Raw genomic sequence first — 11,179 nt, 5'->3', positions numbered from 1 at the left:
AGAGAGAGAGAGAGAGAGAGAGAGAGAGAGCGGGAGGGAGGGAGGGAGGGAGGAAGGAAGGAGGGAAATAAATCTCTAGAGAAAAATATTAAGAACATATGATAATTAAAATAAAAATATTGATGAGTTAAATATGCAGAAAAAATATAATAAAAGCAGAACTCATTCCCATTTCAAATGTTTTTCTCTTGCAGAAGATCCTAAAGATTGGATACAGTAAAGTAAAATACAGCCTTTTGAAAAACAATTAGGAATTCAAGTTCATAGCAACAGCTTCCCCCAAGGAAATTTTCTATTGATTTGTAATTTGGCCTTGAATTTGACCTGTGGCCTTCATGTCATGATAATTTGGGTCACTCTGAATATGCCATCCTTTGAACAAGGGCCTCTGCTAATTTTGAATGAATGCAGCTGCCCATTGCCATTCTTCTATTTGCATCACAATATGTGGGAATAAATTTGCAATTAATAAGACATTTCCAGTAAGCAGTCAGATTGAGGAAATGAAGGACGTTTATTTAGTAAGTTTAACAAGAGATACTTCATTTTTGCTTTTTTGGACATAAGAAAGGGAAAGAAAACAGTTTATGTCTGACAACCCTGGTAGAGGCCTGAATTGTACCCTGGGCTACAGCAACTAAAAAAGCCATGTAATCTCAAATTCGATTCTCGTTAAACAAATAAAATAAAATAAAATAAAATATATACAAAAAAATTTATACCAGTCCTAAAAATGTTAATCTTCCTTTCCTCCCTCCCTCCCTTCCCTCCTTCGCTCTCTCCTTCCCTTCTTCCTCTCTTTGGTTCAATGAAAATGAATACTTTTCAGGTTTGATTCACGGAGAGGTCTTACATTTGAAATTGCTGCCAGGCACGATGGTTCCTGCCTGTAATTCCAGCACTTTGGGAGGCCAAGGTGGGTGGATCACCTGAGGTCAGCAGTTTGAGACCAGTCTGTCCAACGTGGTGAAACCCCGTCTCTACTAGCTGGGCGTGGTAGCATGCAGCTGTGGTCCCAGCTACTTAGGAGGTTGAGACAGGAGAAGAGGTTGAGACAGGAGAATTGCTTGAACCCCGAGGCAGAGGTTGCAGTGAGGCAAGATTGCACCACTGCACTCCAGCCTGGGCAACAGAGCGAGACTCCGTCTCGAAAAAAAAAAAGAAAGAAAGAAAAGAAAAAAGAAATTTCCTCGCCTTTGGTGGCCGAGCACGTTAAGGTCTTTATTCCACCTTGGATTGGAGGCTGCATTAATTAGTAATATATTGTCCAGGTAAAGGGAAACAGAGGTCCTATGTGGGTATAGTATACCAGGAAATGAGGAGTCTGGAAGCCCTGCCCTAAGAGAAACTAATAAAGGGACTTCAAAGAGAAGGAAGTGAGGTAACCTGAGGAGAAGCTGGGAGGTCTCTTTTTTTTTTTTTTTTTTTTTTTTTTTTTTATAAATTTTTTTTTTTTTATACATTTGGAGGGGGAGTGGGGGTACTTGGGGGGGGGGGGGGGGGGTTTTTTTTTTTTTTTTTTTTTTTTTTTTTTTTTTTTTAAGACGGTGGGGTTTCACCATGTTGGTCAGGCTGGTCTTGAACTCCCGACCTCAGGTGATCCGCCCGCCTTGGCCTCCAAAGTGCTTGGATTACAGGCGTGAGCCACCGCGCCCGGCCAGCTGGGATGTCTTAACAACTGCTTTGGGATTTTGAATTTGCCCTTTTCACTGTGTATAATGTTCCTTGCCCTACTTTCCACCTGTTGAAAGTTTCCTCATTCTCCAAGGTCAGACTGAAGACATCTACTGTGAAGTTTCTAGAACCTCTTGGGATCCATCTCCCTACTGAGAAACCCTCATAGCACTTGCTACTTATGTTGTAATATCAGTAATAGTCTGACTTATCTAGGTCAGATTAAGTAGTAGGGCCTTGAACGCCACACTAAGGAGTTTAAGCTTTAAGTTTGTAGTCATGGGGAGCCATTATGCTTCTGAGAACAGTTGTGTTTTTGTTGTTGTTTTGAGACGGAGTCTCTCTGTCGCTGGAGTGCAGTGGTACCATCTCGGCTTACCGCAACCTCCGCCTCCCGCGTTCAAGCGATTCTCCTGCCTCAGCCTCCCGAGTAGCTGGGACTACAGGCGCGTGCCACCACGCCCGGCAAATTTTTGTATTTTTAGTAGAGGCGGGGTTTCACCGTGTTAGCCAAGATGGTCTGGATCTCCTGACCTCGTGATCCGCCCGCCTCGGCCTCCCAAAATGCTGGGATTACAGGCGTGAGCCACCGCGCCCGACCTCAGGTGTGACTTAAGACCGACGTTTAGGAAGGTATCAAAGGCAGACTGAGAAGCTATTTCAGGTGAGAAGGGGGTGGAGTTACTCTCTATCTTCTTTTTTTGTTGTTTTTGTTAGCACAGGACTATGGGCCAAGCATTCCGCTTGTTATCCCGTTTCGGAGACGTGAGCCCGGTTACTCTGACACACCGTGGTCCCAGGCGGCCTCTCCGTCCTCACTACCCTCTCTTCTCTCTGTAATTTGAGGGTAATTCCTTCCCCGCAGTCATGCTTTCCAGGTTCAGCAATGACTTGCTACCTGCCACGTCTAGGGATCTGTCTGTACCCTCAGTCCTCACACTCACTTTGAGTCCATAACCTTCTTCCCGAAATGTTTTCTCGCAAATCCCAACTCCCAGACGCTTAAAGCGAAGCTTAATTAGTCAAGGATAGCTATGGGTAGAGACTTGAAGAGATCTGAAGGGTATCTTCGAGCGCTTTAGACTTGAGAGGCCGGTGACAAAAGCTCTGAAGAGACCGGTCAAAGCCTGCGGATTCTTCTTTTAACAGCTCTATTCTCATGCATGCACGCCAAGGCTTGGGGTAACTTTTGTTGTTTGTTTGTAAAAGAAATCGAGAAAGGGAGTGGGGCCCCGCCTCTTTTCTGACCTAAGGGCAGGAGTGAGGGGCTGGGAGGATTACTGGCGGCTCCCCCTAGACGCGCCCCCAGGCGGGCTGTAGACTGGGGCACTCCGGGTTGGTCGAGGGGCGGGGCGCGCCTAGCGGCCAAGCGCGCGGGCGTCGGAGGGGGCGTGTCCCACGGCCGCGCGCGGCGTCGGAGGGGGCGTGTCCCGCGGGCGGCGGCGGCGGCGGCGGCGCGGGCTGGGTGCGCGGCGCAGCGTCCTGTGTTGGAATGTGCGGCTCCCGCGAGCTCGCGGCGCAGAAGCGGAGCGAGCGCCGCCGAGGCCCGGGGCCCCAGACCCCGGCGGCGGCGGCAGCTGAGACCGCTGGGCTAGTCCCGGAGGCTTGAGTACCCTCTGCAGCCCCATTTCTGGGCCTTTTCGGTCCTCGACAGCCCCAGCACCCAACTTTTCCACCCTCCCCCACCCTTCCCCCGAAACTCCAGCAACAAAGAAAAGTAGTCGGAGAAGGAGCGGCGACTCAGGGTCGTCCTCCCCTCCTCTCCGAGGAAGGCCGGTAAGTGCGGCGCGGGGCTGAGGGCTTGGTCGGGGTGGGGGAGGGCCAGTCGGGCGGCGGCGGTGGCGGGAGGGGGAGGGCGCGGAAGGACGCGGAGCCAGGCGCTGTCCAGGGCTGATTTGCAGATACTGTGGCTCTGGCGGCGGCGACCGCGCCGGGCGGGGGCTGGCGGCCGAGCGGGATCGGGTTACACAGCCGCCGCCCGGGGGCTGGGGGCGTTTGTTGGGAGCGGCGCGTCGCCTGGACCCCCTCCCCACTGGAAGCCGGGACACCGCCTCTGTTCGGGCTGGGACGCTTCTCCGAATCTGGTCCTTTGAGGCCAAGGAGCGGAGCTGCTCTGGGCCCTAGTCCTGAAACTTCCTCTGTTTCCTCCTCCAGCCCCCAGGTCCCACCGCAGCCCGGCGCGGGCCCGCGGCCCTCCTGTCCCCCTCCCCCAGAGCCTCTCCTTGTCGCCGGAAGGCGCCGTTGAGTGTGGCCGGGCGGGTTGAGTCAGCCCCGGAGCCCGGGCGGTTCCGCCAGCGGGGCTGGACAGCGATTTCTGTGCTTCTGCCGCCCGGCGCCGCGGGCCCCCGCGTCCGGCCACCGACCGTCCGAGTTGGCTGGGCTGGGGCGCGCGTCCTGCCGGGCGCCGTGGGGGAGTGAAGTTCTCAAACTTCCGGGGCGCGGGGGTGGCGGCTGGCCCGCGTGGGGGCCCCCTCCGGCGCTCGGGGCCCGACGCCTCGTGAGGGCGCCCGCGGAGCCTCCACAGACTTGGGCGTTGGGCGAGCCTCGGGCGGTCGGAGGGGCCTGGGGTCAGTCAGAGGAGCCCAGACGTTGGCTGCGCGGTAACTTTCTTTCCTCTCGGAGGACGGGGACCGGAGGGCTGGGGAGGGGTCTGCCTGGACCCGGGGAGGACTCGGTCCGGCCAAACAGCGCCACGAGCTTGCTCCCCTCCCCCGTTTTAGTGTTGGAGAGCGCAGGAAAAGGCTCAGGACGAGTGTCGGGGCGACTCCTGCGAGTTGGTGTGTAAATGCGTGCAGTAATCGGGCCGAGGCGAGAGGAAGCGAGAGCCGCCCGAGTTTGCAAAGAGCTGCTTTGTGTTTGGTATTTTGAGAAAATGGCCGAATGCCTATTTCAGTTAGGAATGCCGCGGCCGAGGCAGGCGCTGGTGGCAGCAGCACGGAGGAATTCGTGCAGCACGTTGGACTTTCGGGCTGTGCCTGGACGGTCTTCCTAACAATCGTTAAAATTCCTTTTGGGGTGGCAGTTAGGGGTTAGGGAGCGATTAGAAAAGTCGATGTTGGGCTACATTGCCCAGTAGCTTGGGGCTGTTCAGCTCTGGGACAGCCTTCGCCCTCTGTTTTCTGTGATGGCATTTGCTTCCAACTTTAGTTGGTACGTTGAAGTAAACCGGTTTGTGTTTATACACTTGGGTGAATCAGATTGCTTTTTGTATTTTTGGTTTAACTTTGTTTTCTTAGGATTTTTTTCTTTTTTAATTTGCAAGAGAACACTTCATTTGAGAATAGCACCTTTTAGATTGAGAAGTAACGTAGTTAAGAGCTTAGAAAGCCCAACTTGTTTTCAAGAAGGTGATCTTGTAATGGCTTCCACTAGACAAGTAGGCCAAGTCAAGCACAATGCAAGAAAGTTGCGGATTGTCGAGTTGAGTTGCACGATTATTGTATTTGTATTGAGAAGCTTGGAATTCAGTGTTGTAGAATTTCAGCCTGCAGAAAAATAAGTTTATTAATTTTTATTTGTTGAGTTTTGACTAAATCAAACTTACTTTTTCACAAGAAAAGGTGTCCCATAATGTTTTTCTTTAAGCCTCTAGAGTTGTCGAGAAATTAAGAGGGACTGACTGGTACTTTTTCACAGTCGTTTATTCTTTTGGAGTTAGTTGAATTCATGCGAAATCCAATTAAGTTGAATAATTATTACAGGCTTCTACTTTCCAGATGTGTTTGTGTACTTAATAAATGCGCTGAATGGCTTGTGGATTTCTGGGCTTTCTGATTCAGACCATTGAATCAGAAAGGGGGCAATGAGGGGGAGTTGAGAAGACAATAATTTACTACTCTTGTATTGAATTTTTAAAATAATTTTAACAGGAAAAATGAAGGTTATTTTTTATCCCCACCAGAACAATTAAAGTGCTTGCGGGACCACATGCCAGTGGCTGGATGATGAATGAGTTATGACAAACAATTGGTAGAATTGTTTTCTAGGGATAGTAGAATTTTTTTTTTTTTTGTGATTGCAGTAAAGACTGTTGGGCATTAACGACTATTTTAAAGGTTTGTTTTTAATAAGTGAAGTTTATTGAGTTATAAAGATCATATATACTGGAAATTTTTTAAGTTATGAAGAATTACAGTGATGTGGTTTTAAGCCAGTAACAGTAGTGTTTAAACTGGTGCTTTTGTTCTGTTTTGTTTTTAATTCAGAATACAGTTATGGCCACCCAGGTAATGGGGCAGTCTTCTGGAGGAGGAGGGCTGTTTACCAGCAGTGGCAATATTGGAATGGCCTTGCCTAACGACATGTATGACTTGCATGACCTCTCCAAAGCTGAACTGGCCGCACCTCAGCTTATCATGCTGGCAAATGTGGCCTTAACTGGGGAAGTAAATGGCAGCTGCTGTGATTACCTGGTTGGTGAAGAAAGGCAGATGGCAGAATTGATGCCTGTTGGGGATAACAACTTTTCAGATAGTGAAGGAGAAGGACTTGAAGAGTCTGCTGAAATCAAAGGTGAACCTAATGGAATGGAAAACATGGAACTGAGAAGTTTGGAACTCAGTGTCGTAGAACCTCAGCCTGTATTTGAGGCATCAGCTGCTCCAGAGATTTACAGCTCAAATAAAGATCTTCCTCCTGAAACACCTGGAGTGGAGGACAAAGGCAAGAACTCAAAGACCAAACCCTTTCGCTGTAAGCCATGCCAATATGAAGCAGAATCTGAAGAACAGTTTGTGCATCACATCAGAGTTCACAGTGCCAAGAAATTTTTTGTGGAAGAGAGTGCAGAGAAGCAGGCAAAAGCCAGGGAATCTGGCTCTTCCACTGCAGAAGAGGGAGATTTCTCCAAGGGCCCCATTCGCTGTGACCGCTGTGGCTATAATACCAATCGATATGATCACTATACTGCACACCTGAAACACCACACCAGAGCTGGGGATAATGAGCGCGTCTACAAGTGCATCATCTGCACATACACAACAGTAAGCGAGTATCACTGGAGGAAACACTTGAGAAACCATTTTCCAAGGAAAGTATACACTTGTGGAAAATGCAACTATTTTTCAGACAGAAAAAACAATTACGTTCAGCATGTTAGAACTCATACAGGTAAGAGAAGCTTTCTTGTCCATAAGTTCAGTTCTCATTTCTGATTGTTGAGTGGTTAGTTGAGGAAAAGTCCTTGAGGAAAAGGACTCTGGTTCAAATCCAGGTTCCATTATTTGCTGTCTTTGTGACCTTGCATGAGTTGTTTAACATCTTTGTTCAGAATTTTCTCCGTGGAGTAACAACATCTAGGATGGGAGGATTATGTGAAGTTATGTGTAAAGCACAGAGTGTTATCTGGGAGGAACAGCCAAGAGATCTTGCCATGCTCTTCCTGAAGTTCATACTCTAACTTGGGATTTACTTTCAGCAAGTTAGACTGCTTTTAAGTTTGTTGATGGCTGTGTCTGCTGGCTCATGCCTGTAATCCTAGCACTTAAGGAGGACCAGGCAGGACTGCCTGAGCCCGGAAGTTCTAGATCAGTCTGGGAAACATGGAAAGACCCCATCTTAAAAGAAAAAAGGAAAAGTTCGTATATTTATTTCTGTGACACTGAACACATCTAAGATGCAGTATAATTTCTGAAAGGAATTGAGGGCTTATATAAAAAGGAATACTCAATGATTAACCTTGCATATCTCTACCTAACAAAAGTCTCAAACTTTAAAACATTTGACTTATGAGTTCCTAAAAGAAATGTGAGAAGGTAGTTTTTAAAAGATGGGTGGGATTATCACCAATTGAAACCATTTTCCTGTGAAAGCAAACACACGTAGAAAATGTACTTTTCAGAGAATTATGTTTAGCTTGTTTGAACTCACACTAAGTACAACTATCAAAAAAGTTGAAATTTTTTTTTTTTTTTTTTTAAATGGAGTCTGACTCTGTCACCCAGGCTAGAGTGCAGTGGCATGATCTCAGGTCACTGCAACCTCTGCCTCCCAGGTTCAAGCAATTCTCCTGTCTCAGCCTCCTGAGTAGCTGGGATTATAGGTGCCCGCCACCTTGCCCAGCTAATTTTTGTATTTTTAGTAGCGGCTGTTATCAAACTCTTGACCTTAGGTGATCCACCCACCTCAGCCTCCTAAAGTGCTGGGATTAAAGGCGTGAGCCACCACACCTGCCAGAAACTTTTAAAAATTTCTTTTTGTAGAGATGGGGTCTCACTGTGTTGCCCAGGTTGGTCTTAAACGCCTGGCCTCTAGTGATCCTCCTGACTCAGCCTTCCCTAGTGTTGGGATTATAGGCTTGAGCCACTGTGTACACCAGTCATTCACTTTTAAATTGGGTTTGATTCAGCTGGTGTCCACTGTAGTTTGGTTTTTTTTTTTTGAGACAGAGTTTTGCTCTTGCTGCCCACGGTGGAGTACAATGGCACGGTCTGCAACCTCCACCTCAGAGTCAGGTGATTCTTCTGCCACAGCTTCCTCAGTAACTGGTATTACTGTCTTACGCCACCACACCCAGCTAATTTTGTATTTTTAGTAGAGACAGGGTTTATTCATGTTGATCAGACTGGTCTCAAACTCCCAACCTCAGGTGATCTGCCCGTCTGGGCCTCCCAAAGTGCTTGGATTACACGCATGTGAAGCACTGAGCCCGGCCTTAATTGGGTTTTGATTATTTATTTGAGACAGTCTCAAGCTGTAGCCCTGGCAGTGGTGTGATCGTAGCTCACTGCAACCTCTACTTTCTGGGTTCAAGCAGTCCTCCTACCCCAACCTCCAAAGTAACTGGGACTAGAGACTGCACTACAACACCCACCTAATTTTTTAAAGTTTAAATTGGATTTTAAATATTTGTAATTGAGTGGCCTAATTTTTTTTTTTTTTAAGCCCAAAGTTGTACTGGTTTGTTGTCAAAAGGGCCTAATTTTTCAAAGAAATGTTTTTAACTATTGGTAGCTCATGTGGACATTTCTGTTACATTTTCCTGGTAAGAACTGGTACATTTGGGTCCTTATGAATGGATAGAGTAATCCAGTACTCTACTCTTGGGATCACAAATGAATAGGGGCTGTGGGATGCTGTTTGCCTCAGATCTCCTCCTATAGGACTTACAGGCCCTGGCACTTGCCAAGACTGAACCCCACTGTTGAAGAGGATATTGGGGAGGGGAATTGATACTGCTTTACTGCTTTAAGTGGGGTTGTAGACTTTTTTTTTTGTTTTTGAGATAGTTTTACTTTGTCATCCAGCCTGGAGTGTAGTGGCATGATCACTGCCCACTGCAGCCTTGACCTCCTGGGCTCAAGTGATCATCTTGCCTCAGTCCCCCAAGTAGCTGAGACCACAGATGCATGCCACCACACCTGCCTAATTTTTGTAGTTTTGTAGAGGTGGGGTTTCGCCATGTTGCCCAGGTTGGTCTCAAACTCCTGAGCTCAAGTAATCTGCCCTTAGCCTCCCAAAGTGCTGGGATTATGGGTGTGAGCCACCATAACCAGCTGACGTAATTTTTTAAAATTTATTTTATTTACTTATTTTTTACATCCCAAAGACTTCAAAACTATTAAATGGTAGACTTAAACAGTAAAACTTGCAGGTGAAATTCCATTACAAGAGTGACCTCTGTTACAAGATTGCTAAGCGTCAGCAGATGGATGCCTCATGTGTTGAATGTTTTAAAATTTAGTCCAGTAAAAGAATTTGTAGTCCCTTTGGAATTCATCCTAAGCTGTGATTGATTGTCTCCATGCTTTGAAACCATTCGATTTCAGAAGTAAAGGTCAAGCATTACAAAAATACACAGAGTAGGAAATGAAAGTTGACAGTTTGAATTAGACAGACTGTTAGACAAAACCAACCTCACCTATAATATCTTAAAACGAATCCCAGGCATCATGTATACTAAACTCGTAAATAAGCACATCATATTCATTTAGCTGGGATTACAGGTGCCCACCAGCATACCTGGATGATTTTTGTATTTTCAATATATATGGGGTTTCACCGTATTGGCTAGGCTAGTCTCAAACTCCTGACCTCAGATAATCTGCCTGTCTCAGCATCCTGAAGTGCTGGGATTATAGGCATGAGTCACTATGACTGCCCTGGTTTATTTGGTCTTAATGCTTATTTTTCCCTGGTACTACCTTCATTCTGATTTTTTTTTTTCTTGAGACACAGTCTTGCTCTGTTGCCCAGGCTGGAGTGTAATGGTGTGATCTCAGCGCCATGCAACCTCCACCTCCTGGTGGTTCAAGTGATTCTCCTGCCTCGGCCTGCAGAGTAGCTGGGCTCACAGTCACGTGCCACCACGCCCATCTAATTTTTTTGGTATTTTTAATAGAGATGGGGTTTTACCATGTTGGACAGGCTGGTCTCAAACTCCTGGCCTTTTTTTTACGTCTTGGTAAAAAAAAGTTTTTTGTTTTTTGTTTTTTTTTTGGTGATGTATACATCTTAAAACAATTGGTAGATTGAAGGTTAATACTTTGATTATGTAAATTCTGAAAGTATCTCTGGTGTTATTAAATGCATAATTCTGAAAATTATGGAAAATAAACTCATCTGGTGTAGAAGAGTAGAGAGAGAAAAAAAACAGGAATCACTTAAATTGATAGTGTGCAGGAATTCTCATTTCCACTTGCATTATTAAGTAGCCCAGTTTTCTGATTCACTTACTGGGTTTGTGTTTCTTGTGCCCAGTGTTAGGTGCTGTCTTCTGTGCTAATCTTCAGAACAGTCCATTGAGGAAAATAGCATCTGTGATAATCATGTTTACAGAGGAGAAAACTTGAGATACAAAAGTCTGAAGTGATGTTCCCAAGGTCATATACAAGCATCATTTATAGCCATTGGTGGTGGCTCACACCTGTAATCCTAGCACTCGGAGGTTGAGGCAGGAGAATCGCTTGAACTTGGGAGGTGGAGGTTGCAGTGAGTAGAGATAGAACCACTGCACTCCAGCCTGCGAGACATAGTGAGACTCTATCTCGAAAAACAAGTAGCATTTAAAGTACAGCAGTCTCATTATTCTACAGCTGATTATTTTGGTGATGGTGTGGTTGGGGATTACTTTCATTCAGGCTAACCTCTTTAATTTAGTGGTTTTGTGTTTAACTGGTTCACAAAATCTACTTTTAAAGAAAACCCTTTACCTGTGTGTAACTGAAAAATCAGTAGGTAACTAAGCTTTCTAGAACAGTTATGCCTAGTTTGTAGAATTACACAGATAAAGTAATCTGTTGTAAATAATTTAAGAGTAGGCTGGGTACAGTGGCTCATGCATGTAATCCCAGCACTTTGGGAGGTTGAGGCGGGCAGATCATGAGGTCAAGAGTTCAAGACCAGCCTGGCCGGCATGGTGAAACACCATCTCTACTAAAAATACAAAATGGGCCTGGCATGGTGGCACGGGCCTGTAGTCCCAGCTTCTCGGGAGGCTGAGGTAGGAGAATCGCTTGAACTCAAGAGGTAGAGGTTGCAGTGAGCTGAGATTGCGCCATTACGCTGC

At 46.5% G+C, this 11,179-nt stretch overlaps 1 protein-coding gene across 3 annotated transcripts in view; it reads left to right on the top strand.

Annotated features, from left to right (window-relative positions):
• The first annotated feature begins 3,133 nt into the window (after positions 1-3,133).
• The window catches only part of REST (RE1 silencing transcription factor), a 27,448-nt gene continuing 19,402 nt past the window's right edge, over positions 3,134-11,179 (top strand). For 2 of the 3 annotated variants that reach the window (XM_037733018.1, XM_017513261.2), the window contains exons 1-2: positions 3,134-3,450; positions 5,880-6,783. In XM_037733018.1, coding sequence (XP_037588946.1) covers positions 5,889-6,783 — 895 coding nt within the window. In that variant the 5' untranslated portion in view covers positions 3,134-3,450; positions 5,880-5,888. Of the gene's footprint in view, positions 3,451-4,119; positions 4,275-5,879; positions 6,784-11,179 lie in introns of those variants that run through there. The other variant, XM_017513262.2, reaches the window with a different exon arrangement.

This window comes from Cebus imitator, unplaced genomic scaffold (genome assembly GCF_001604975.1).
Source record: "Cebus imitator isolate Cc_AM_T3 unplaced genomic scaffold, Cebus_imitator-1.0 Scaffold490, whole genome shotgun sequence".
In the NCBI taxonomy this organism is placed as follows: Eukaryota; Metazoa; Chordata; class Mammalia; order Primates; family Cebidae; genus Cebus; species Cebus imitator.
Note: the sequence above shows the minus strand (reverse complement) of the source record. Positions and strands in the feature narration are given on the sequence as shown.